At 53.1% G+C, this 27,896-nt stretch overlaps 1 protein-coding gene across 3 annotated transcripts; it reads right to left on the bottom strand.

Moving 5' to 3' along the window:
- Nucleotides 1-891: 891 nt before the first annotated feature.
- DPYSL3 (dihydropyrimidinase like 3) lies at nucleotides 892-27,754 on the bottom strand. 3 transcript variants are annotated; one of them, XM_079319728.1, is made up of 14 exons: nucleotides 27,390-27,754; nucleotides 15,271-15,359; nucleotides 12,950-13,134; nucleotides 11,456-11,620; nucleotides 11,212-11,273; nucleotides 10,789-10,869; nucleotides 9,666-9,734; nucleotides 7,161-7,281; nucleotides 6,323-6,479; nucleotides 3,944-4,085; nucleotides 3,448-3,618; nucleotides 2,676-2,855; nucleotides 2,006-2,168; nucleotides 892-1,581 (listed from the first exon to the last, which is right to left on the bottom strand). In XM_079319728.1, exons 1-14 carry the CDS (start codon nucleotides 27,693-27,695, stop codon nucleotides 1,493-1,495), a joined length of 1,980 nt encoding a protein of 659 aa, XP_079175854.1. In that variant the 5' UTR covers nucleotides 27,696-27,754; the 3' UTR covers nucleotides 892-1,492. The 3 variants fall into 3 exon arrangements, with proteins under 3 accessions (XP_079175854.1, XP_079175856.1, XP_079175855.1); XM_079319730.1 differs by lacking the exon at nucleotides 27,390-27,754 and adding an exon at nucleotides 20,628-20,788; XM_079319729.1 differs by lacking the exon at nucleotides 27,390-27,754 and adding an exon at nucleotides 18,387-18,443.
- Nucleotides 27,755-27,896: the final 142 nt, after the last annotated feature.

Below are 27,896 nucleotides of genomic sequence, written 5' to 3' on the forward strand. Positions count from 1 at the left end.
CGAGGTTCAGATGCTATTCTGTTGCCTTTCCTGGGGGCAGGAATGGGACCATGAGACAATGGACAGTGTCCATTCTGGCATGGCTGCAGCGTGCTGGGAGCTGCCCCAGGGGGAGGAGGGGCTCCCACATGCAGGGTCTTCACCAATGCACCGTGACAAAAGTGGCCTTTGCTGACAGGCAGCTCCTGCAAACACCTGAGAGGCTGGGCACAGCAGGCTGGAAACGAGCTCCTGCCTCAGCTGGGAGAGGCAGCCAAGGTTTCCTGCCCCTTTCACACTCTCTCCGTGCAGGGCTGGCAGGTGGGTGGTCAGTGTGCACACAGGTGTGGACACCAAGCAGGAACATCCAGGTGCTGGTAAATCCAGATGCTTTGCCAGTCTAGTCTGAAAAATACATTCACCATCATGTTAAACTGTTGCAGCTCACTGAATCTGACGGGGTTTGGCTTCCAAAACCAGAGGGGAATTTGTGTGTTTGAATCTCTGTACCACTGAAATCACACTCGATTTAGGCAGGGACTGTCCTCGGGAACAACCGCACTGCTGGTGTGGTCCTGCCAAGACTGAGATTGGCCAAAGCACTGCTACTGCAGATTCCTGCTAGTGCCAGGAATGATGCTATTATTTAAATGCTTTGATAGGCCTGAGGTTTTACCTCCTGATTTGACGTTTTTCCCACTCCTAGCAATGCAAAAGCTCCCAAGACCCTGGCACACACAGCAGTGTGTACACTGCACGGTGCGCCCTGACAGTCTGCTGCTGCAGCCCCTCCAGCCCCAATGCACCCAAACCCCTCTGCCACACCAGCCCAGCTCCCTGCAGGGGCAGCTGGGCACTGCCCCTGCCAAGCATCAGCAGCCTGAGGAAGAGAAGAGACAGCTGACAACATGAGTTGTTTGAAGGAACAACTTTTTTTTTAATAAAGTGTACAAAGTAGTAAAACTCCTTACACAAGGTGCTGTGACAGCTGTTAGAGAGATGATTCGAGCTCCCCCACAGGCCTCGTGATGGAACGCCAGAGCATCGGGCGGAGATGAAGGAGATGAATGTGACAGACCCACCTTTCCCTACGAGCTCAGTGCACCTGCCCTCCCCATCTGACATCCTGCCCCCGGCCAGACCCTGCCCCTCACCTGCCTGGCCAGGCTGGCCTGTGGGCCACTGCCACTGTCCCACACCACGGCATCCCACACACGTTCAACACCAACAACACCGAACCGAGCAACCTGTCCGAGCAGCATGCATACAGAGAGGAAGAGCAAAACACAACCCAACCAAACCCACAACAGTAACAACGGAACTTTAAGGCTATGCAAAAACAAAATGAAGCAACATCTTTAAAGCTAGGTAGCAAGTAGCATTTGTGAAACATAAGGCTTGAGGCTTATTGATTCTTCAGAACAGGTTTATTTCTTTTCATTCTTCAACACCAATGCACCATTTTTCTTCCTTTGCTTGAACAGGGATTTTGTTTCCTCCTCAGCTGGGACACTTAGCTCAGGGAGGTGATGTTGGAGCGGCCGCCTGGGGGTGCCACAATGCGCTTGCTGGCTGAGCGCATGCCTTCGTCAACCTGGGTACCTGGCACACGAAGGAAGGAGCAAGGGAATGGGGAAACCAAAGTTCAGAGTGTCTTCTTCACAGGACTGAGCAGTCAGGCAGCTGGAGTCTTGCCAAAGCCTCCAGAGGCTGTCTACTACAACCTGCTCCCTCTCCAAACCGCAGCAGCCCTGACAGCCGCTTGGAAGTCTCTGCAGATGCTTTGTGAACAAACCCGTGCAGCAAGAACAGCAGGGGATGCTGTGCTGGCCTCCAGTCTGCCTGGCTTTTACTGCAAGGAGCAGCTCCAGCCACATCCTTTAAGGGACACACAGGTCTTGCCCTGCCATGATCCACTCTTGTGCTCACCTTACCCTGCCACCTCTAACTGCCCCCAGCCCCAGGCCAGGACAGGGACACATGGCCAGGGGCTCTGCCCCCTCCAGCCCAGCCAACACATGCTCACCTGACAGGCTGAATCCAGACTGATGGAGATTCCTGATGGGTGGTGTCTGACGTGTGGGGGACCCCCTGGTTGACCCCGCAGGGGTGCCCCCCTTGGGGGTGGTGGTCAGGTCAAACACGGGCCCGTCATACAAGCCCCGGGGCACAGCATGCATCTCTGCCATCTGTCACCAGAGAGAAAGGACAGTGACACTTCTCTGAGCCCAGGGAACATCAGCTCCTCAGTCACCCTGCAGAAGGATCTCACACTGCCATGCACCCCAAGTCCTGCAGCACTGAGGCTTGGCCCAGCCCCACTGCCCTGTAAGGTGTGCAGAGCCAGTGGAACAGGCTGTCACCCAGATGGGGTTTATGCTGCACAAATGGGGGAGGAGAAGGCAATTTTGGCCAAGCTCTTCATTTTAAACAGCACTTCCCTCCAGACTCCTGCTGTAGCAGGACAGGATGAGGACTGTAACCCTGAGGAGCATCTGCCTCCACCACGGCACACCACTAACACAAAGGGCTCCCTATCCAAGCCTCAGGTCTTCTGTACATTCAAAATACACCAGCAGTTTGCAGCACCGCTTACAGGACCCACCAAGAACAGCAAAGGAAAACCAACCAGTTACTGAGGGCAATTTGGGCTAACAGTATGGCAGCTCTGTCTCCTGGCACCCCCATCTCCTCACCTTCCTCCTGGCTTTGATGCGCTTGTAGACGTAGTCAGGGAAAGGGCTGCAGGGCAGGAACCGCCCGGCGCCCTGGGTCACGTGCAGGTTCCCATCCTCCAGCATGATCTTCCCCTGGCAGATGACAACCACCGGAGCCCCACGGAGCTCCATCCCCTCAAAGATGTTGTATTCAGCCACCTGCAGCAGGCACAGGATGATGGTCAGGAAGGACAAGAGCACTGCCTGCCCACTCAGGCTGGGGCAGCCACACACCTCACTGTGGAGTCACCAGTGCAGGCAGAAGACACCTTTAACAGCCCTGCCTGCCCACAGGCCTCCTGCAGATCACCAGCCCATCACAGTAAAAGCCACCAGGGCTCCCAGCATGAACCAGGACCTGCTGCTTTGAAGCTCAGTGTGAGGAAGAACTCCAAGAGCAGACAAAGGCATTATGTAGGCTTGAGGTAAGGCATGAATAAAACACTGTGGCAAAACCAGGAAAAATATTTGTGCCTGGGAGAGGAACCAAGGTAAGGAGAAATGTGTGTCTTTACACCTGCATAGGCCAGGGTCAGAAAAATACTCAAGCAGGGTGAAAAAAGCCCCGTGAGCCCTAGGGCTCCTGGAGATTCAACCCACAGTCTCAACAGGCACTGCCTGGAGCCTGAGCTAAGCCACTCCTCCTCAGAGCCAAGCAGGACAGTACCAATCTCCAGCAGCCAGGAAACCTGTCTACAAAACAACTCAGACCCCCACCTCCAGTGTTCACACAGATGAGCAGAGCACTTACAGACTGATGGGTTTTTGCTGTGACGATCTTCACTGCATCAGGGTCCCATATAACCAGATCACTGTCCGAGCCCACTGCTATTCTCCCTTTTCGTGGATACAGGTTGAAGATTTTGGCAGCATTAGTGCTCGTCACAGCCACAAACTGGTTTTCATCCATCTTTCCAGTGGCCTGCTCACACACAATGAGAACTAAGTCCTTCTATGGGGAAAGGGTGAGTAAGAGCCCTGAGAAGCACCATCCTCACTCCCACAGAAGGTGCTGGCTGGCTGGGCCCAAGGTTCTGAGGCTGATCTTACTAACTAGTGCCAGGCAGACCAACACCTGGGGGCACAGGTACAGCTTCTGGATGTTCACCCCAAGCCTGTGACAGCCACCTCTCCTGCTCCAGCTTGATTTGACTCTCAAAGCCAGAGAGGGAAGAAGCTGGGTGCCCAGCCCTGTGGGGCAGCAGCAACCACCTCTGCCACTCTGCCCCTTCCCTGGTGGGACTCACCACTGCCTTGTCCCAGATGACAGACATTCGTTCCTCAATGCCATTGGTTCCTTCTGGGATTGCTGTGAAGTTGTCTTTCCCAATGGCTTTCTGTGCAGTGCTGAAGGTGCAGTGAGCACTCCCCGACACCTGCAGATCACCACTGAGGGGTGGAACAAACCCACTGTCAGTCATCTTGCAGTCAGACAGCAACAGAGACATGAGGGATATGGGTTTCCTCTGGCCACGGGCAGCCCCCAGCCCAGTTTTTTTGACTCTGCACCCACATTTCCACAGTCCCTCAGCCTGAAGACTTCACCTGACCCAGCCCCCGGGGGCCAGAGACCTCTGCCACACTGTGCTACCCACCTGAGCATGGACAGCACCCTGTACAAAGGGAAAGTCAACAGCTCAGCTCCTAGGGAACAGGGTGTTCTTTGTATCGCACCAGAAGGTGTCCTTTCATACCAGATTCCATTTCTGGCAGTTTGTCAGGTCTGCTTCAGAGAGCTCTTCTGTCACACGGGGAGGAGCAGGCCTCCCTGCTCCAGGACTGTCCCCTGGTCCCACAAGCCAGCCCTTGCATGGTGTGCCAGCTCCTGCATGATGAGGGCTGGCACAGTCCTCCCCCACCCCTGACAGCCTGCTGCAGTGGGATGGGGGAGCTGGGACTGCCCAGAAGCAGCTCCCTGCAGGAAGCCCAGAAATGCTTCACTGAGGCCTCTTCACCCTCTGCCCAAAGGGTACCTGGGCAGGTGAGATGCCCTGACCCCTCCCCTTGCCTAGGAGTTCCTAGCAAGAGGAAGAGCCAGCGAGCTGCCCACAGACAAGTCAGGGCTCAGGAGCAGGCAGGACTGAGGAGTTGTCCATGGCTCCCTGGAAGTCACCCAAGTGCTGCTCAGGTAACACTGGACAGGCAGCTGTTGGAAAGTGACTGCTGTCAGGCAAAAGGAAGCAGAGCAAGGCAGGCCAGCTCCCAGCACTGCCTGTATGAGGCAAGGGGCCTCAAGCATCTGGACAGTGCAGACACTGTGACTCTCCTTGAGGCTGCAAAGCCCTAATCCACTGGTAATCTCCACCTTCCTCTGATAATTTCTGCCATATGTCTGTACAGACAGAGGCCCAGAATGATGACACAACATGCTTTCTGCTGGAGACAAGCCATCCAGCCCAGCTGCAACCTCATGGTGTCTCCCCCTGCTGCAGCCTCACAGAAAATGGTATGGCAAAGGTGTCAGGACAGACACGAGCTGCAGGGACCAAGAATTGCTTGTGTCTTCTTTGAAGTCTGGGGTAAACTGGAAGTGGAAGGTAAGGATTAGAAAAGCAGTTGGGAGCAGGGGTTACATTTCCCTGCCAGTTGTTAAGACCTGCACCTATATCACACATCCAGTATGTGCTGAGGCATTCCTTGTTCATTGACCACAGCAAAATGCAGGGTGAGCTGCTTACTCAGATTGCAAATGCACTGGCACTTCTCTTACACCCAGACACAGCATCTCCACTCTGGCACAGCTCAGGTTTATCCTAACACACCCTGCTGGAGACACCTCTTAGTGACTGCTCATCCCTTGCTCATCTTGGTACAGATGTTTCCAGCATTACCTCAAAGGACAATTCCATTTACAACCCCTCAGGTCAGCCATCCCCTGGCTAACAGAACAGGCAGCACGTGCACAACTGGATGTACAAACACAGGCTGGCAGTGGTGTGCAATGGACACGTGGCAAGCAGGCAGGGCCAGGGGTGTGCAGTGTCCTGCTGCCCTGGCCCTGCCACTGAGAGGATGGAGTGTAGCTGGGAAAGGTCACAGCATATTGCTGAAGTGCTTTTCTTGTTTGTCTTTGTTTTAAACAAATGCTTTCTTTACCATCTTGCCTTCAGGATGAAAAAACAACCTGCCATCCCAGCCAGGTGTGCAGGAGCTGCTCCTGAAGGCCTCCTGCACTCTGCAGGCTCTGCTACTGCTTACCTGTATAGGTGTGTGAATACATCTGCTTTGTATTTGACTGGGGTCCCCACTAGCCTGTGAAACCTGCAATGCTCTCCATGTTGGTGCAGCATCCTGCAGCATCCCAAACCAGGCAGCCATTCCCCACTTCTCCAGATTGGAAAATCATTCAATTGACAAGTCTGTGTTAGCTTGTCCTCATTTCTTTGTCTTCTTCAGGGCATTTAAAAATGGTACATGACTACTGGTATTTTCCTCACTAGTGTTGTTAAGCTTATGGCATCCTATCTCCACTCAAGGATAAACCAACATGGCTTGGAGTCAGACCCTTTTCACTGCTCAGTTCATTACATGCCTACAGTGAAGTGGTTCAGGTTGGACTAACCTCTTTATTTCCTATCCAGAGTCCACGTTCCCCCAGCAGCACCCCCAGCAGAGCTGTGACTCACCTGGCCAGGAGGGAGTTAATGTAGTCAGGAGTGGTTGGGTCTGGGCTCAGTGGTGGAGAGACCACAAATGCTGCAGCTTTGGCCCAGTTCTTGCTCCAGTAGTGTGTTCCATCAGTCCCCAGACTGGCCGTGATGGGCTCACCAAACACCACAATGCCTGGAGAAGGGCACAGAAAGAACAGTGCTTCAGTGGAGCCTGGTGTCATACTCTGCTCCACAGTGCTACCAGCAGCCTGCCATGTCCTGAGAACACCCAGATCCTGACATCACCACAGGCTCCTCCTGCTCAAGGGCACAAATCCTTGAGCACCAGAACCCTCCTTCTCAGCTCCTGGGGCAGGGGCACAGAGTCTACTGAACAGAGCTCTGTATACATGCCCACACTTGTGGAGCATCCCTGCTCTACCACCACTGACAAATGAGCCCCCAGCCACCTGAAAAGGCACCTAAGCACCTCCAAGGGGCCAGCACTTCAAAGGAGGCCAGAGCTATATGCAGCAGCTCAACCCACATGCATTGAACAAGTATCCACACTGAGCCTTTCACAGCTGCAGACAAACGGTGGTGTTTAAAGCACTGCTCCTCTCTGTGCCCCACATACTGATGTTACCTGACTGACAACAGGAGGTGGCTCCATGTGGCCTACTGCAGTGTCACCCTGCCCTTCACAAGTCAGGAAACTCCTAAGCTAACTGCTCCCTGGCAGAAGAGGAAGCACTGGACAGCACTTGAAGCACAGCGCTGACCTTGGCAAAACCACCAAGAGGACACAGGGACCACACAATCCAGCATCCTGGTGGCAGTGGCAGGGCTGAGTGCAGCACCAGCTGCCACTCACCTTTCTTTCGGGCTTGTGAGATGAGGTCAGCAGCACTTTTGCTCATCACTTTAGTCACGTAGAGAGGACAGTTGGTCTGGCTGGCAATAGTGATGGCCCTGAAGACAGCTTCTGCTTCCAGCTGCAAGAGAGGATGGCACACAGCTGCAGAGGAGCCCTGGCTGGCCAGGGAGGAGCCCCTGTGCACACCACTGATCGCTGTGGATGCCCTGTGCCCTCACTTTTACCCTTGACTCCCCCAGGGCAGTTTAATCAGGGACACCTGAGGGGGAAGCCTCTGTCTCCCCAGGGCCTGGCCCAAAGGCAGGTGACAGTAACACAATGCCTGGCACAGCAGCACTGCCTGAACCCTGCCCTGGGGGCAGCAGAGCTGCACCTGCTGTTTTCTCCACTGCCTGCTTCCAGCTCTCCTGACAGCCCAGGAGCCCAGGGACTGCTGCCCAGCCTGCCAGCACAGCCTGCAGGCTGATGCCAGGCAGGAGGAAGGCCCAGCCTTCCACAGCACTCCCTTGCTCCAGGCTGTCCCAGGCTGCAGCAGGTGTGGCCAGATGTGCCCTGGCAGCCCGAGGCAGGCTGCAGAGGGCTGCAGGCTGGCAGGCACTGGGGCCATCCTGCAGGGCAGCTGCTGCTTGCCCCAGCCTGCTGCTGTCACTGTGCTGCTGTCAGTGCAGGGACATTTCCACCAGGAGGGATATCTTTGGACTATTACATCAGCCTGAGCTCAATCCCAGAGTTGTCCAAGTGTTTGCTCTGCAATTTGGCTTCAAGTGCTCGCTTGAGAAAGTTCAAAACAGAAGCCTTAAAAAGACACAATGATCCAGCCCTCAGGGCAAGGCCTGGGACCATGCCAGCCAAAATGCCCCAGGGCAGAGAAGCAGAGCACTGCATCCAGGCACACATGCACTCCTACGCCTCTCAGACTTCCGCAGATCTATTTGCTGTACAGTGAAAATAGGTTTTTCTCTTCTTAAAGACTCTTTAAATAGAAATTTAAGCAAGAAGCCATTTTTTATCACCATACTTATGTGCTGTAGCACTTGATGGGGTTTAACATGTGGACAAGAGCAAACAGCCATCATTGAATACCCCTCACCGCAGGTTACAATCTGGAGCAGCATCATCCTGCCCTACCAAGTCACACCATCACCTGATAGAAGAACAAGTCTTTAACCCCCACTGAGGTTCCTCGAGGACAGAGAAGACCCATGCAGCCACAGATCACTCTCCTAACACTTTGCCATCTGCCTGCAGGCTTTGTGGGGTCATTTGTGCTCCAGCTAGAATTTTCCCGGGTAGACATTGTTCTGGAAGAAGGACACTATTTATTTTCAAAGGCAATGAGATCTGAATTTGGCTGAACAGATAATATCTACAGCCTTGAACTATTCTCAGTTGCTTTATACTTTAATGGCATTTCAAGATCAAACACTTAATGTTTTATTTGCTTTGGATGAGACCTGCACTGCTTATGGTAACAGGACAGTTCTCAAATATGGGCACAACCACAACATCCCATAATTGCACCTTAGCTTGCCAACTAGTGGCAAAAAGTTAGAGTCATAAAAATAAGAGGAACTCTGAACTCTCTGTGTTTGACACTGAGACTCTTCCCTGTACAGGAAAATGCTTTACACTCTTGTATTTCCAAGAGAGTAAAGTACTGTTATTACACTAGGCCATTTATGTTGTTACTAGCCCAAATACAGTCAACTTTCTACACTTTTGATTTAGGCCAACTGATTTTATTTCAGCAGGCCCTGAAGTACAAATCTGTCCCTGTGCTTCCCGGCTCAACTTTGCTATTGTACCAAATTCCTATTGTTTTCTTCTTTCACATGCTGTGGGAAGTCAAGCACCTCTCAGCAGGGAGTTATGTGAAGGAAACCTATCTAAAATTAGACTCAGCTCATATTAATGGACCAAACAGAAAAATCTCTGCAAGCTAAATTTAGAAGTAATCTCGTTAGTGTTCTGACAATGATTTGTAACCAGGGAATTCCCCTTCTCTTTCCCTCCCACTCCTCCTTCCATCTGACTCTGAAACACACTTTAGACACTAAGCAGATATAAAGCAGGAAGAGGCTGGAATCTGTTTGCACTTAGATGGAAACAGTGAATTCTCAGAGAAACTAAAACTAGTCATTAGATTCTTCTTAGGCTTCTCAGACCTGTGGAATCACCCATGTAAGACAACTGCCCCCAGTGCAGCCTCAAAGGCTGCTACAGCCATGCAGACCCCTTGATTCATTGATTCCTCTCTGAGACTCAGAGCAAGGGCTTCTGCCTCTGCTGGGCAACACAAGCAAGACTGAGAAATGTCTGTCACAAACATGCACCTTGCTCTTTCCTGGGCTGATGATGAAAAAGCCAGCAGGGCTGTATAAACAGATACCCCTGGACATACACACTGCCAATGCTTGCCTGGCCACACTAAACACGTTGAGCCCTACTGTGCCTGGGAAAACTCTTCAGTGAAGCAAGGCTGGACTGTCCTCTGCACCTTACCTCCTCAGGTCTGCTCAGCACGTGGCCTTCAGGGCCTGTTATTCCCATCTCCAACATCCTGGCTTGTTCCTAGGACATCAAAAGAACACAGGGATATTACAGGATTGAAGCTATCAACCAAAAAAGCATATCCCATCTGTGCTAAGTCCTTCCCTCAGGACTATCAACATCCTATGGCCTGTGGGACCATCAGGTATGGTGAGAGGCTGATGTTCCCTCAGGGGATTTGGAAGAGAAATGAGGAAATGGGAGGGCAAGTACTGATTTAAACCTCTTCAATGAAACAAGCACAATGTGAGACAAAAATGGGCTACAAAATTCCCCTCCTCTCCAATTCCCAGGTCTGTGAAATGCTACAAATTAGTAATTTTGGGGCATTTTATGATTAGGCAGGTGCTAAAGTAGAAATAAGCTCTGGCTAATACAACTCCTCTGACCACTCAGTTTTTGTGTGAAGGAGCCATCCAACTGTGGCTCTAAAAGTCCAAACAAAAACTGATTCTTGTCTGAAAAGATGCTCCAAGAATGATCTCTTGGTTCATGCTCCTTCAACTCCCAAGAACAAAAAAGAGAAAAAAAAAACAAATAGCTGTAGAACTTAACTGAGCAATGTCTTCTGTGTCTTAATGAGAATGAAAACATTTGGACCTTCTGCCACTCAGCACCAATTACAACACAACAGGCCAACACACACACTACCCACTTGATCACTAAACCACATCCCTCAGAACACCTGCCTTGCCAATCCAGCTTCATTAGCCTCCTGTTTGCTTACAGGGAGAAAACCACTCTTGCCAAGGCAGTCCTCAATGGACTTTACCTCTCCTGGCTTGTTATGTGCTAGGCAGAAGTCTCTGCCTCTCCACACTGAAGACAGCTGCAGAGAAAATATCATACTTGATGGACACTCAATTCCATTTAGGTAATTGCTAATGCACTATATCAGACTCACTTATGCACAATGTAATCACAACAAATAATCTTGCTAACTTTGACATTGTTGCTGAAGAGCAAGGATATCACCTTGCACAAGATGCCTGGCTTCAGAGCCATTTTGCTAATGTCCCACACCACATCAGTCTGACAGAGATGTTCAGTTCTTGCATGCTAGAAATACTGTTACCTGTGCAATTATATCCCCATTTTCTGCATGAACTTGAGCTATGGCACCCAGCTCTGCCAGGCAGGTGAATATCTCATAAAGCTAGAAGAGAGACAAGAAGCAATGATTAGTGAGCAGGTTTCCCTTGGCCCTGGCAGCAGCAGGACCCAGGGCAGCCACGCCAGGCAGCACTCTGGCCGTGCAGGGACCAGCTCTCGGAAGGATGCTGTCGGCAGCAGAGGCTCTTGGCGGCTCCCACAGCAGCCGTGCCTCTGCCCGCAGCCCAGAGCACAGCCTGGGGCAGCCCTGCACAGGCAGCCAGGGCGGCAGAGGAGCAGCAAGGCCAGGCCAAGGGCAGCAGCCACCAGCCTCACCGGCTGCCCCACGCCCACCGCAGCTGCCGCCCCCGAGCCAGCACAACCACGGCCAGGCAGGGGCTCTCACCTCAGTGTTGGACATCTGGTACAGATCCTTGTAGGCCATGTACACCATGAAGGAGTTCACACCTGGGCAGGGCAGAGAAGACAGAGGGACCGGCTGGGTCGGTTCCGTGCCTGCTCTGCACCCTCCCCAGCAGCCGCCCCACGGGGCACGGCCGTAGCTGAGCGTCCACGGGGCCCAAGAGCGCAGGCACTGCCCTCGCTTGCAGGGACAGCTGGCCGGGGCCGGCCGCAGCGCAGGGACCAACCTTTGTCCTGGAGCAGGGCGAGCAGCTCCTGCCGGACGCGCGGGCTCCAGCGCGGGATGTCCACGTGCAGGCCGTAGTCGCAGCAGGCCTTGCCGTCCGCCCACTCCCGCCAGCGCTCCAGCGCCTCGGCCAGGCTGCCCTCGGGCTCGGGCACCACATGATCCACTGCGGGGACAGCACGGCACGGCCTGGGCCATGGACCCCGGCACGGCCCGGGCCAGGGACTCCCCGGCACGGCCCGGGCCAGGGACTCCCCGGCACGGCCCGGGCCAGGGACACCCCGGCACGGCCCGGGCCAGGGACACCCCGGCACGGCCCGGGCCAGGGACCCTGGCACGGCCTCGGCCAGGGACTCCCCGGCACGGCCCGGGCCAGGGACTCCCCGGCACGGCCCGGGCCAGGGACCCTGGCACGGCCTCGGCCAGGGACTCCCCGGCACGGCCCGGGCCAGGGACACCCCGGCACGGCCCGGGCCAGGGACTCCCCGGCACGGCCTCGGCCAGGGACACCCCGGCACGGCCCGGGCCAGGGACTCCCCGGCATGGCCTGGCACCCCAGGCTGCTCCCTCAACCGCCCCACAGCCCCAGGCTGCTCCCGCGAGGATCCTGTCACCTTCACAACATACCCTGCCCCCTCAAGCGCATTTATCGGCAGGGAAGTGCACAGAGCCTTTGCTTAATGGCCTCTGGCACAGGACCAGGTTTTTTACATGCTTCTGCTAAGAATCTGGGCAGAAGTTGGAGAGCCTTGTCTTTCCCCATCCCCACTCTCATCCCATTAGCACAGAGCCTCCTCCTACACTGCAACACTAATGTACCTTTCATTGCTCCACATGGAATCTCCACGCCTTGCCACAGACCATTTCACAAAACATATTTTTTTGGCACAGAGGAAGGAAAAACAGGGGAGGACAAGGAACCCAGCCCTTTATTGGAAGGATCAACACTTGCTGCTGCACCCCAAGAAACCCTGCAGTGCACACAGCTATAACCACTGCACAGGGCAACCTTGACCTCAAACCAGTGCAGAGCCATAGCATCCTCCAGGGAAGGACCTCAGCATTCCCTTTCCTTTTTCGTTAGCACTGTTCGTTTTCAAGCAGTGTGGAATGCCAACACACTGCTCTGTTCCTCTGCTCAGAGCCATCTGAGCACCATGCTGTCCTACTGTTATTTAACAGAGAAGTTATGCCATTGTTCCTTTTTGAGGGTCTCAGGGGCAACAGTGGCTGCAGACAAGCACTGCGAAACACAGGCTCTCCAAGGGCAAGGGCTCCTATGCACATCTCCTGTCACTTCACCATTACTAAGGATACAAAGATTCATCCCAATCCTTACTCCCTGGACTGCACTGACAAAGATCACAGAAAATATGAACACACTGTCATGGATTTTGAAAACACAGAAGACTGAGAAAAGCACAGAAAAAAGAACCAGATGATCTTGCAGGAGTGCTGGACGGTGTCATGCACAGGCCGTGCCTGCTGCACTTACTAATCATGGTGGTTCCACCAGCCAGAGCTGCTTTTGTTCCTTGGAAGAAATCATCCACAGCAGTCATTCCCTTGTACGGCATCTGCAGGCGAGTGTGGACATCAATTCCTCCAGGGATCACCATCTTCCCATTGGCTTCTATGGTTTTGACCCCTCCAGGAACGATCAGGTTGTCTCCGATCTGCCTGATGGGATCACACCAAGATACTCAGACAAAGGAAAACCAGCCACAACAAAATCTCTGAACAGCTCAGCCAGGGATGCCAGGGCAGCCTCCTGCCAGCAGCAACACCCACTCTGCCTGCTCCCAGAGCTGGTCCTGCTGGAGCAGAATCGCTCCACTGCAGCGATGTGCAGGACTGTCTGGGCTGCTGACAGCCACGCTGTGCTTAGGGCAGGGGTGGCTGCCATCTGTCCAGCTCCCTGGGCGTACTTGGATGACACTGCTGCCAGGGGCAGGCACTGGGGAGGGCACGGGGACTGGTCTGATGGTGATCTCTGCAGCGTGGGTGAAAACCTGCCTGGGACACCTCACACCAAACAGCTCCGGCATGCATTTCCTGATGCTCACCCAGGCTGCATGCTCCCCAAACCCAGCACCAGCCCTGCTTCCAAGTGAGCTGCACCCCTAATCTCTCCTGTCTCCCACCCTTCTGCCCACCTTAAGTAAGGCTCAAGTTGGAGCTTATTTACAGAGAAAGATGATTTCCACTGTAATGCCACAGCTGCTAGGCCAGCTCAGGGCTTATCAGGGACTTGCAATGCTGCACACAGCACTAAGTCCCAAGAGTAAAGGGACTCCTGGAAGTGTGAAATAGCTCAGCAAGTGCCCAGCCTGACTGGCTGCAGCCTGCTGGGCTCATGGCACAACCTGCAAGCTCTGGGCTCACTGTCTTCCCAAGAAATGCACAGGTCCCCCTTTTCACCTTGTCTCTTCTGTGACCCTGAAGCAAGCTTTGCTATCAGCAGGGTCACACAGCATAAATCCACTAGTAATCTAATACACAACTACAGTGCCCTGGAGCCTGTCCTCTTCAAGCACAACTCGATGTATCCAGCCCTCCTGCAGGCCATGTCACTTGAACCTCAACATTGCCTTGCTCAGCCCCTGGCCCCTCAACCCTTTTATGAGTCCATAGGTTCATCTCAGCCTTCAAATCTCTTCCTTCAGAAATCCTACTTTCATCAAGCCTTTCTCAGTGTTCCTTGATAAATCAAGATTAAAGATAAATTTGTTGTAGTGGAAAACTACTGATCTCCTTGGCACACTGGGGAGGTAAAAATGATAAACAAATTTCATTTTTGCACTTCACTCAAGCTTTGCAGTTTTTTTTCCCTAGTGTAACAAAAATTCTGTGGACAAAACTGCTCACTTTACTGTCCTCACAGCAATAAGCAGCAGCTCTTCCCACCGCTTTGATAGAGATGAATCCATTACTAAATGTTTTTAATTGCTCACTGTATTCTTGGCAGAATTCACTTGTAAGAAGTGAAATTCTGAGGCCTCCAGGGTGTAGGCTGAGGCTCAGTGATTTGCCCAAGGATACTCAGTAAGCATGCACAACAGCAACACTTGAAGCTGGCTCTGATCCTTGCCTGTGTACAAGCAGTTGTCAATCAAAAATGGTCTTGTCCACCAGATAAAAATACAATCACACTTCTTGAAGTATTTATCTGCTGCTAGATTTTTAATATATACCACCCTAGGAAGGCTGGATATTTGAGCAAGAAATGCCTTTTCAAGTCTGAGGGCTATGAACTATCATGGTTCTTTCACTGCACCCAGTGTGGAGCCGGCCCCAGCACAATACCTTTGGCCAAGTTTGAATGCCTTTACACAAAGGAGCTATTCCTGCAGCTCTGAGACATACATGGAGAAGCTGGGGGAACCCAGAGGTTTCCCTGCAATTCCTGGAAATCTCAAGGATGCGGATGACTTGCAGCACAGCACTGTCCTTGTTAGTGCTAACAAACAGGATCCTGTGTGGGGTCATTCATGCTAATAAGGTTAACAGAAAAACAGAAAGCCAAAGATAAACCTTGTTCCTGGTGCAATTAGTCACAACTTTGCTGTGCAATGGACAGTATAACAATCCCACAAGCCTGACTGCAATCCAGTCACTGGAGTTCCTCTCAAAACACATCAGACAATCACATCTGTGCTTACACACACTGCAGAGAGTTGAGCCTCTGAATAGAGAGGGTTATCCATTTTTCCTGCCTGGCAAGTTGGGCACAGACCATAGCCCCAGAAAGCCAATAACCACCCAACCTGAAGTTGGTTTAAGGGGAGATGGAGATAATAGAAATCCCATACTTACTTTATGAGGCCATCCTCCATGTAAATGTCAGCATAGAATGACTGGTCATCATTGACTATTCGCCCTCCTTTAATAAGGAGACGATCACTCTGAAAAGGGAAGAGCACAGCTGTCAGTAGCACATAACACACATGCCTCACTTGTGACTGAGAGGGTGGTTAGACACTGGAACAGGCTGCCCAGGGAGGTTATGGATGCCCCAACCCTGATGGTATTCAAAGCCAGGCTGGTTAAGTCCTTGAGCTACCTGGTCTAGTGGGAGGGGTCCCACTAGAGGGGGTTTAAGGTCCATCCAACCCCTCAGTATATTATGATCTTATGATTCTCAGCACTCTGTACTCTCCCACTGCTCACCTGAACCACTGATGCTGCAGAAAGGTCACTGGACCTGCACTAACACTCCAAACAACAGCACAGGAGCAAGGATTGAAAATGTCACACTCATAAAGCTGTTTCTGAGTGGGAGAGGGGGCTGCCAGAAACACCACTGAGGCAGACTGAGCACAAGAGAGAGTCACTGGAGACAAAGCAAATACGCTTCCATAAAATATAGAGAGAAGTCAAAAGCTTCCTATGCCAGGACATTACACACATAACTCTGCAGGCAGCATAAGCCACACACCAGCACTCAGAGCAAGTTTGTACAAAGGGCAGGTCTTTAAATCTCATCCAGATACCATGTAAAGTAAGTTGCATTAAAGAAGATAAGTCTCCTCTGTTACCACCTTGCAAAGACCACCAACAGGACAGGCACCCAGCTGGCAATCTGTCACTCTCCTGCTGTACTCAGGGTAATGCTTCTGAGGCATTTCACAGGTCCATATAAAAACCAGGAGAGGCACTGGACTGCACTCCAGTCTCATGATCTACCATCTCCTCTGTTCTCCTTTCTATTGACCCAAGGGGCCAGCAGCCTTCTCTGAAGGAGCACAGCCAGACAACAGAGAACACCCCAACCATAATCGTGTTTATGCTCTTCCTGCATTGCCACTTTTGGAGCAGACAGCTCGGCATACACTGATGGGAGAGGATGGGCACTGTCCTGTGGGGAACAGACCCTGTCCAGAGCATCTGGGATGGCTGAGGTCCTGCTCTTCTACCGACCTCCATCTGCAGAGGTCCACATGAGCAGCTGCAGGCACTTCGGGGGCAAACCGCTGATCCTGTATTGCCTGCCATGGATTCAAGGTGACACAGGCTGTGCCAGACAACATCTTGTCTACCTGACTGCTTAAAACACCTCCAGCAACTGCTCAGCTCTTGTTCACACCTTACATTCCTCTCTGTTACCCCTGCTGCCCACAGCCCAGGTTTTAGCTCATAAGTACACTCCCCTGCCACAGCCTGAGCCTGGACAAGCGCTGAGCGGAGCCATCGCAGGACTCACGCCAGCCTCGCCCTGCGACGCTCTGCCGTGCTGAATTGCTCTGCAGGGAAATGGGTTTGCTCTCCCCCCGCCATCCTTGGGGCAATTTCTGAAGTAAGGCCACCGTGGTGGAAATCTGCGGCTTCCTTTCTGCCAACAGAAGGATGCAAAGAATACTGCATCCCGGCAGCAGCCCAAGCCCAGAGCCCCGCGTGCGTTTTTACAGCAATCTCATCCACATGCAGCCGAGACAAAGGAACTGGGTGGGGAAAGGAGGGGAACGGCGGCGCGCTCAGCGCTGCTGCAGCTCGGCTGGGAACAGCCGTGGGCTCCTCGCACGGCCCCGGCACCCCGACACCGGCACCCCGACCCCCGTACACCGATCCCGGCACCCCGACACCGGCACCCCGAGACGTTGATCTTGGCCAGCGAGCTGGGGACAGGCAGCTCTGGGGAGCAGCCGGGCACAAGGAGAGCTGGTGAGCGCCAGCCCGGCAGTGCCAGACCCGGCACAGAGCACAGCTGCGCTCACCTCGCCCCATGGGGCACATGCTGGGCGACGCCAGCTCTGGGGCTGAGCACCCTGAGCACACACATGGGAACAAAAAAAGTCTCCCTGCCCAGACCACTAACCGCCCTCCATTTTTTTTGTCTTTTCCTCTCCAACTTGCTTTCTCGAACTCCGGGATCTGGCTCCCACCGGAGTGTGGAGCATCAGCAAATACTGGTGCTGGCCTGCCCCTCCCTGCACATCAGGCAAGAAGAAGCCAAGGGAGGCAGGCACAGGCGGCACAGGGGCAGCAGACTGTCTCACAATTACTGAATAAACTGTTAATATGAGCTCAAGAAATATGCCTGCTCCACACACACAAGAGGCCCTTCTGTGGCAGATGTGAAGGGCTGCTCAGTGCTAACTCCGTCAGTACACAAAATTGAGAGACCCACAGTGGCTGAAGCACAAACAAGGCATCCATTCCAGAGATCACACACTGCTAGAACGTGCCCAGCCGACAGTGCAGGGACTGCACCGGCACCCACCCACCGACTGCAAGGAAAAAATGCAACTAAATTGAATAAGGAAAATCCAAAGGACACGCCTACAGGCTCTGGCATGGTTCAGGAGTGTGCCCAGGCGTCAAGACGCAGGGGAAGAAGGAAGGAAGAGAATTAAGCAGTTATGAGGAAATGAATCTGATTTAATAGCCAGGGTTCAGCAGCGCATGCTACCAGAGCAGCTCCAGACCACAATTAATGCACTGTTCCCATATCAGGGCTCACTGTGCCTCTGTACACCCACCACAGCTCGTGCCAGCCAGCGTCAGGCTGTGTCATCAGCCACTGGGCAGAAGGAAAAGCCCCTGCCCGAGCCCCGGGCACTGCCCAGCACAGCCTCTGGGCGAAGGTGTGAGAGGTCAGGCTCTGCCTGAGCGCAGGCACCGACTGCGCTGCTGACTGTGCCTCCCCTGAGACACAGAGACAGCTCATCTGCCACTGCTGTGGGGCGTTCTGTGAGGATCCATTTCTGCAGGCACCAGGGTGCCCATGAGACCAAGTCTGGAGCTTTCCCTCCAGCACAGCTCTGCCAAAACCTGCTGGATTCACCACCAGCCCTCAACACCTCTCTGTGCTGGTAAGCATTTATGCAGAACTCTCCCTGCTTCTCTGCCTGTTTGCATCTGGTATCAAGCTTTCAAAGACATTACCTATTCCCTCATGCCCACACTCTGCTCCTGATGCCCTTAAGAATCACCTGATAATTTTGAGATCCCAAAGTATCAGTAGGTCTCAACATTTTTCAGAGTGCTGCTAAAGAAAGAAAGGCAGGCAGCACTTCCAGAAGGCTACTGAACCCAGCCAAGAACAGTGCTCACCTGGTTTATAAAACTCTAGGGCATAATTAGAGGCAGGTGTATGGTTTTACTGGTTTTTTTTTTCCCTTGTAAAAGCAGAGACACTAATTGCAGTGGTGTTTCATCAGAAGCTCATATTTTCTCCTTACTAATGTACCACAGAACAGCATGTAAGAATCCCTGGTTAGTGTCACAGGGAGAGATAGTTAGCTGCTAGCTACACCGTGATTCCCTACAGTCTGTGGCTTAGAAATGACATACTGATAGCTACCAGTGTACCAAAATCTGTCTAGTCAGTAACTGAGGCTCTCCTCCCCACATGTACCTGATACAACATACAGGCCAACGCCATCCCAACCTCCTTATTTTTACAGGTGGCAGAGACATCACAGAGATGGCGTTTGTGGGTTCCAGCAGGGGAATTAGGGTGGGCATGGCTCACACCAAGAAAAAATACAGGATCTCCAGTCTACCAGGCCTAGGGAAGGATTTTATGACAAAGCACAAAGACTGAGTAATTTTGATACAGCCAACAGTTGTATTAACAGGTATTTTGTAAAATCAGGACAAGATATTTTAGTCTTACATCTCTCTGCAGAAAAACATCCTGTGGGCAGCAAGAGGGGAAACACTGATTATCTTTCCAAACAGCCAAATGAAAGGAACCAATGAAAAGTCTCTTAACAGACACACAAGATCTGAAATTCCTACTCTCCTGAGCTGGGCACCCTAGCATCAGCACACATGTGAGAAGTAATACTGTGTTTAGTGGTCTCTGATGCAGGGTGCACAACACGGGACAGTGAAGAGCACACATCCACACCAAGCTGATGGAGCCACCAGTGAGCAAGCCAAAGCCTTGGCTAACCTCCCCTCCCCGCGGGGCTGGCAGACACTCCCAGCCTTCCACCAAGGATACAACCTCGCCTGCCACGCTGGCACACCAGCTTTGGACCAGGCTTGGACAGCTCATGTGGGGAATCATTTGCACAGAATTTTATCTCACACTTATCTCACACTTATCTCACACATGCACCACATGCTCCTGGCCTCTCCACTAAAATGGCTGTCCTAGAAAAGATGAGAAACTGCTGCAAACAGATACAATAGGTAAACTGTGGTTTTTCAGATGTTACTGGCAAAAATCAGTTACAAATACTGACTGCAGCACTGCTCAGTACAAGAGGAACCAGGAGGCAGTGTTCCTGCATCTCCAGAAACACACTAGGCAGTTGAAACAATAGCTGTTGGGAAGTACAAATACCCAGTTTTCCAATACATCCTTAATGCAAGCCCAACCTGCCCATTGCTTGGGTGACAGAAGTGCAGCATTTTCAGCTTCAGGAAAAAAAGGAATGATTTAATATGGATGGATCAAGCAGCTTGGAAGATTTTGTTTGCACTGAGGGGAGAGAGCTGCCATTGGATCCCAGAGGAACAGGTACAAGCCCTGCATATTGATAAAGCATATCATAAAGAAAAAGCCTCGGAGAATGGGAGAAATCCCACCTGCATCAGCAATTGGGTGTCTCCATGTGGTTTAAGGATACAGAAAAGGCAATATGTGTAAAGCCATAATATTGCTTGTGAAAGCATCTAACTCTAGGCTGACAAAGGAATTTCACTTTGCAGTGGTAAAGATCTTAGTGCTTCTTTGAGAGCATTTCGTTCACATTTGCACATGCAAAGGAATAATGGAAGTCAAGTGCTTTGCCTTTCCTTTATCTTCAGAGGGCCAGAGCTGTCCTCGGCAAAAAAATCAGGAGCTCCAGTGAAGCCAGCGAAAAGGCGACAAGAGGAAAGCCCAGACTGCCTTCCCAGGAGCTGCCCTCTGCAGCCACCAGGGCAGCCCCCGGGGCAGCGGCACCGCCGGGACCGAGCAAGCAGCCGCCGCCTCTCCGGGCCGGGCGGGTCCCCGAGCGCGGCGGCGGCACCGCCGCACCTGCCACGGCGAGCCCGAGGAGCGGGGAGCGCCCTGCGGGAGCAACCACCCGGCCCCGGGAACCCCGGGCACTGCCGGGCACCGCTCTTTGTCTGCGCGCCGCCGTCGCCCCGCTCCGACCCGACCCGACCCGCAACGCCGGCACCGAGCTCTCCCCCCGCCCCGCGGGGCGCCCCGCCCGCCCGCCCGCCGCACCCACCGTGATGCGCGGGATGTTTTTCTTGCCCTGGTACGACATGACTCCGCGCGGTCCGCTCCGGCCCGGCCCGACCCGCCGCCCTTCTGCCTCCGCGCCGCTCCGCACAAAGGCGACACCGAGCCCGAGCCCGCGCCCGCCGCACCGGGACGGCACCGGCCCCGCCCCGCCCGCCGCGCCGCCCGCCAGCGCCAGGGGGCGCCCGGGCCCGCGCAGGGCGCGCCCAACTCGCCCCGCCCGGCAGGTGCGGGCACCGGGAACCGGGAACGGACACCGGGAACGGACACCGGGAACGGGCACGGGGAAGGGACACCGGGAACTGGCACCGCAACGGGCACCGGGAACGGACACCGGGAATGGACACAGCGAACGGACACCGGGAACGGGCACGGGGAACGGGAACGGGCACCGGGAATGGGCACAGGGAACGGACACCGGGAACGGACACCGGGAACGGGCATTGACACCGGGAACCGGCACGGGGAACGGGAACGGACACCGGGAACGGACACTGGGAACGGGCACTGACACTGGGAACGGACACCGGGAATGGGCACCGGGAACGGGCACCGGAACGGGCACCGGGAACGGGAACGGACACCGGGAACGGGCACTGACACCGGGAACGGGAACGGGCACCGGGAACGGGAACGGGCACCAGGAACGGGCACCGGGAACTGGAACAGACATCGGGAACCGGCACGGGGAACGGACACTGACACCGGGAACGGGCACCGGGAAGCGGCACCGGGACTGGGAACGGGCACCGGGAACGAGCACGGGGAACTGGCACCGGGAACAGGCACCGGGAACGGACACCGGAACGGGCACCGCGAACGAGCACTGGCGCGGGCACCAAGGCTGTCCAGTCTGTGCCTCCAGCCCGCGGCACAGCCCCGGGAGCGGCCACAAGCAGGGCTCTGCTGGCCCACAGCTGGCCAGGACCGTGCCAACAAAAGCTGTACCACAATGGGTACCACAAACTCATCTACCCTTTCCTGTTTGCCACAGTCCACTGTGCTGCCAGAACGTCCTAAGAACCACGACGACCCTGAACCTTTTTTTCTCTTCCAGGCCAGCTGCGACTCCACCCTTGTGCAGAGCTTTGAATACCATCAGCAAGAAACCCCTACACACCCTGCTCCCAGCTCCACTAGGAAAATCTTACAGCCACACCTGGCAAGGACATTGCTGTAAATCCAATTCTGCTGCACCCCAGCCAGCATCTCCTGCAGTCAGCAAGAGATGGCTGGGAACTTTCCCCTCCATGGCAGATCCATGGGCACGGGATGTCTGCAAGCACCAGGCAGGGAATGGGGGAGCAGTGCTGTGCCAGAGCCTCTGCAAATAAAAGCCTGTGGGGAGAAGATCAGGTACCAGACCACACTGGTCTTGTCACGGGACTGCAATGAGCCAAGAACAGGTCCCTACTGAAATCAGACTGGCTGGAGCCTCAACTCCTATCACCAAACCTCTCAAAAATTCACTCATGCATTTTCTGGAAAGTTTACAAGTATCACCATGCCTGGTGGTGCCACATTAACTTTGTCTAGACTCAGTAACAGAAAGAGCAGCGATTAATTAGTTAATAATAGAAAAATGGCTATGCAGATGCTGCTGACTTCAACACTTGGACAGTTTCAAGAGCCAAGCTTGCATCAGCCCCCTGGATGCTGGCCAGCCACAGTGACTTCAGACCCCTGGTTTGAAGAGATGTGCTTCCTGGTTGCTATGTGACACTCACACAAATACAGTCAAACACCCTGCCCTGGGCCCAAAACATTCAAAACGGAAAAAAACTTTTTCCATAGGATCTCTTCCAGGTGCAGTGTGTGAGGCGCTACTCACATGCTTCAAAATATCCTCTATGAGAAGCATGGTCAATCTGAAAGTCACTTAAAATGGCAATCCTCAGAGCTCAAAAGCTCCTCATGCTCCAGGTGTTTGTGGACAGCCACAAGTGAGAGCAGCAGGATGAGGAGCACCAGTGATGTGAAGACAGAATAGAAGGCCCCCATTGCTGCAAGGACTTTGGCACCAAAATAAACACAGCTCTGACTGTGGCCCACCAGTGCTCAGCAGCCTTGCTCAACCCTCCTCTCTGGGGACCAGGAGGCTCCTGACCTGGCTCTAGTGAAAATGAAAAAAGTAAATCCCACCAGCTCTGTGTGTCCGTGACCAGTTACTCTTACAGAGGCACAATCAGCATTCAGTGAATATCACCGGTCATGGAACTATCTGATTCAAATGTCATAATGTTCAGCAGACTTGCCAGACCAGCCTGTCCCCATGCATACAATCTCCTCTTCCCATATATATTCTCTGCATGAAACCACCCCCTCTGCTTCTCTAGCAGATGAATTTTCAGGGTTAAGTTACCTCAGAGGCACCATCCCTTCACCAAGTGGCAAGTCCTGTGCCCCCAGAACAGTTCCTGCATACCCTGCCATGTTCCTGGAAATATTTGCTTCAAGCAGGCTGAAAACAGGCTGTGTCAGTGTGGGGCTGGCTTTCTGTTTTGTATCTGGCTTCAAAACCCAGTTTCTTTTCTACTTAAAAATTCCATAAAGACCAACATGTCCTGAGAAGAGTCTGATGTTTTCCAGACCACATCAGCCCAAATAACACTCAGAGCATCATATCAAACCCAGGCAGTTCAAGACTGGCCTGCTGCCTCAGTGCCCAGCTGCAGTGGCCAGGTACCCCAGAGGCCACTCCTGCTCCCCTGCACTGCCCACACCCTGGGGCCAGCCACTTCCAAAGCCTTGACCACCAGGACAGCCAGGGACTACTGCCACTACTGAAAAATCTAACTACTTCCATGCTAGGACAAGTTCTATGGTAAAACACAAGCTCTTTGCAGCAAGCAGGAACTCTTCAACTGAATCCCTCATTTCTCTGGAAATCTAGCCCTGCTGCATAACTCCCATGGAATCCAACATTTGTCTTAAACAGGGAGTGGGATAACAAACTCAGCAGTTTTGCTTAAGTGCTGGCAATAACCTCTGTCCTAGCACGAGCAGCCAAAGAACTGACTCTTATTGCTGTGCTTCAGGCATCAGATTTCTTAAAAAACATAAACACGTATATGTGGGATTTTTTTCCATAAAGACCTGAACATTTAGCATTCAACTCCATGAATTGTAATGAAAGTTTAACTGTTGCATTTGATATGTAGGAACTAGTTCAGTGGGTTGGATTCATTCCTATTCTTTGTATAAGTAACAGAGATAATGTAACTCCAAATTATTCTCTTATAAAAAGAACGAGTAAAACCAAAACACAGTTGCTGAATAGGGTGATATTGAGTTGATGAATTAATGCTATCAAAGTGCTTTAGGATCCCTTCCACAATTTCAGGACTTTAAACTGCTAAAGGCAGTGCACAACTGCAACTTCAGGTTGTGCCAAGCTGCCTCATGAGGCACAGACTGCCACTGGCTTGGTTTTCCTGCTGTACTGGCATTGGAAACCAAAAAACTGAATCCTGAAGTCGAAGCACACTTTACAAGTGTCAGAAAAACGAAGAGAGAATCAAGTTAGTCCAAGCTTCATCTTCCATTTGAGACAGCTCTGCCTGTATTTCCAGGGTATGATATCTAAGTGGTATCACACAATCAGATGTGTGTGACACTGGCTAACTGCCAGAAAAAGCCAAGGCCTGGCTCCTGCCAGTCTTGTGCAGGGGATGAACTCCCAGCCTGCTTTCACTGCCTGCTGGTTTCCCTTGCACTCATTTTCCCTTCCTCCCCAGCCAGTGGAGCTGCCCTGAGGTGAAGCCACAATCCCATGTTTGTGGGACCACAACCAGTCACATTGGAAATGACAACTTAGCTGCAGAACCATGCAGCAGGAAGGACCAAGTGTCTGGGGGTTAGCAGCACGTGCTCCTGCCTGTGTGACTGTACAGAAGGGTGAAAATACAGGCTCTCTGAAAGGCTGAGCAGTGAGCAGGAACGTGGAGGAGGCTTTCACAGGCTTCTGGTTGACCTTCCCAGGCATCAGGCACAAAGTGTAAGGCTCCTTCCCTGCTCCTCAAAGCCCTGCTGCCTCTGCAGATGCCCAGTACTGCGGCTCTCCAGCACCTGCTCATGCATCATCAGCCTTCCATGAACATCCTGGCCACAGGAACAAAGAAGGTGCTGTCTGTGCCCCACAGAGAAACTCTCTTTTTACTTCATGATAGTAAAGTGAACATAGTAATCTGCTCTCTTTGAAAGCATGACAGCTCTCAAAGAAAACTGTGGACACTTCAGAAGGATAGAGTCCACACTGGCTATTCCTGATGAAAACCTGCACTGAGTTAAACCAGTCTTGTTAAAAACAGTCTCTGTGAATAGCCCAGATCAGCACTGAATCTGGCCCCCAGTGCTGCTCCTCCAAATCCTAAGTGTGATGCTACAACAACCCTTGCTGCAGCAGAACTCAGCAGCAGGGAAACACCTCCTGCTTGTAGCAAAGAGCACTGAAGGGCACATCTCTTGCTCCCAGCTGCCCACAGCCACAGCCTCCACAGCCTCCACAGCAGTCCCCTGGCCCTACCCTAATGACTGTCACTTTGCCTAAATCCACTGGCAAAGCTCAAACTCCCACTGACACAGCAAAGGCACAGCTCCCACCTGCTCTGAGCTATATCCTCACCATGATTTCAGTGCCCCCCAATGTACAGCCCAGGTTTTGTCCCTCCAGTAGACTTTGTGACAAAACAAAGCTGTGCCTGGGTCTGTATTATGCATGACTACACGTTATCACCAGGCATTCATTCACTGCAGTTGTTTCCCTGAAGAAACGTTGGTGCTTTGATTGTAATTAATGTCATTATAGGAAAAAATAACAAAAAAAGGAAAAAGGTGTGTTGGTTTGTTGTACTTCCAATAAACTGTTCACTGCAAAAATTAGAAGATAGATCTCTGTCTGTTGCCCTGGGTGCAGGCAAGTCTCTTACTTTCAGCTTCTCTAATAAACAAGTTACTTGGGCAAGAGTAGATGACTTGAGCCTTCTCACTGTTTCTTAATCTGTGAAATTATTCAAAGTTCAATTTGCCTTGACAAAAGTGCCTTTGTGTGCCCTGAGTCTGCAGAGTCCAGCACAGGCGAAACTCCCCATGGCTATGCAGGCAATGGGGCTCAGTGTTCACAGCTCATTTCCCATTGCACTGTCCTGTTTTAGGCCACCCCAAAGCTTGAAAGCCACACTACCAAGTCATACAATTCCTTCTAGCCATGCACACACAAGAATACATGTATGAAGTTGCCCACCCTCTTATGCAAGATGTGCAGATAAAACGGGTTTGGTTCCTGATGCTGAAGGCCTCAGAGGAAGAAATCCAGTGGCAGAAATCATCAGGAAGAGAGGAACTGCTGAAGGAAATCCTCAGCAACAAAACACAGGAGATAAGGGTCTACATAAGACCTTAAAAGGGAACAAGGCTCTTTTTGAATTTTTGGCACAGCTAATAAAGAAAAGCCCACAGTGAAGCATGCAGACAGGCTGTCGGGAGCTTCAGCTCCTTTTCCAACAAGCAGCAGCATAAAATTGTTAATGCAGTGGTCAGTTCTGCAACCGCAACTTAAACCACGTGGACAAGGTTGGTACTGACAGGAATAATGTTAATTTTGTTCCTGACTCTGTAAAACAGCTGTAACAGAGCAAAGCTCAAGAACATGAACTGAGAAGCATGCCAGTAAGATACCAAAAAACAGAGGCTGAAGAAATCAAAGTGCAATGAAGAAAGCTCAAATTAAGCATTGCCTAGCTAGACATTCCTACACAAGACAGTGGAGAGCCTGATGCTTTTCCCTCAAACTGAGACAGCTCAAATTACCATAGTTCACTGCCATGTTTCCACTAAAGCTGGTGAGGTTAGGCCAGATCACAAATGTCTGCTGTTTATCAGAGTTTGCACTCCAGACCCAAATGGAGCCCCAGGATAACCACTCCACCTCTCTGCGCTAAGATGCAGGTGATTTTTGATTCCATGTCCAAAAACTGGGGGGGGGGGGGGGGGGGGGGGGTGTTTGCCTTTGTCCAAGGCAAACTTTTTGTTGAAAAAGTGTGACCTTAAGATGGCTATTAAAAAGTTCAGCCCCTGACAAACTTATTGACCAACAGCAGCAAACAGCCTTACTTGCCTGATGCAGAAAAGAACCACAGGACCACTAAAATCCTAACCAAGATATTCACTCAATACTATTAACCTCATCATCTTCTTGCCCAAAAGCTAATGCAAATAGGACCAGAACCAGCACAGCAAGCCATCTCACTCTCCAGCAGAAGGACTACACTACGGAGCTGGATAGGTAAGTTCATCACTTTCACTTCGGTGAAGTGAGAAGTTGAGAAACTTTGTGCCTAGTGATACCTTCACCATTGTCACTTTCAGATCAGTGTGCCGCCCCCGCTGCTGGTGTGGTACTTCTAGTTTGTGCCCATGGCAGATAAGGGTCTGCCTGGTTTGGAGTAACAGCTCCAAAATCCCCACTGGTTTTGGGTTTTTTCCACGTTCGGTGCCGCGAGAGTAGGTATTCCTTCGTAGAGGAGAGCTCCCGCAGCAAAGCGGGTCAGCGGTTCTGGCTCTGCCGGTGCCGCGGTGACACCGCTCGCGCTCCGGGCACGGCCGGGGCGGAGGAGTCACGGCAGCAGCTCCAGCGGCTCCCGCAGGGACCCCCCCGCGGCCCCGCACCGCCCCCGAGCCCCGAGCCCCGAGCGCCGAGCCCCGCCCGCCCCCGGTCCCGGCCCGGCCCCGCCGCGCCGCCCGCTCCTACCCTGCCGTCCGCGGGGACCGGGTCCTGGAGCCGCTCCTCGCCGGAGGCGGCCCGCAGGCCGTCGGTGGTCGGGCCGGGCCCAGGCACGGCGGCGGGCGGAGGGTCGGCGTCGGGGCCAGGGCGGGCGGGCGCTGGGGCGCGGCGCTGCCCAACACGCAGTGCCCCGAAGTCCAGGGTCTTGCTCTCGAAGGCGCCCTCGACGCTGCAGAAGAGCCCCCCGCGCTTCTGACGAGGCACCGCCGCCGAGCCGGGTCGCGCCAGGTACACCGGCAGCTCCTCGTCGTCCCGCCGCCCGTCCGCCGCCATCCCCGCTGCGCCGGCAGGACGGCGCGGCCGGGGCGGAACGGGGCGGGCCGGGCCGCGGGGCGGGCCCGGCGGGGCTCAACGGCGGCGGGGCCCGGGCGGGCGGCGCTGCCCGGAGCCGGGGGCGCTGCTCCGGTGTCCTCCGGGTGGACGCTGCTGTCCGCAGAGCTGCCAGCGGCCTTCCCGGGACACGCCAGCCGTGAG

This window comes from Erithacus rubecula, assembly GCF_903797595.1.
Source record: "Erithacus rubecula genome assembly, chromosome: 16".
In the NCBI taxonomy this organism is placed as follows: domain Eukaryota; kingdom Metazoa; phylum Chordata; class Aves; order Passeriformes; family Muscicapidae; genus Erithacus; species Erithacus rubecula.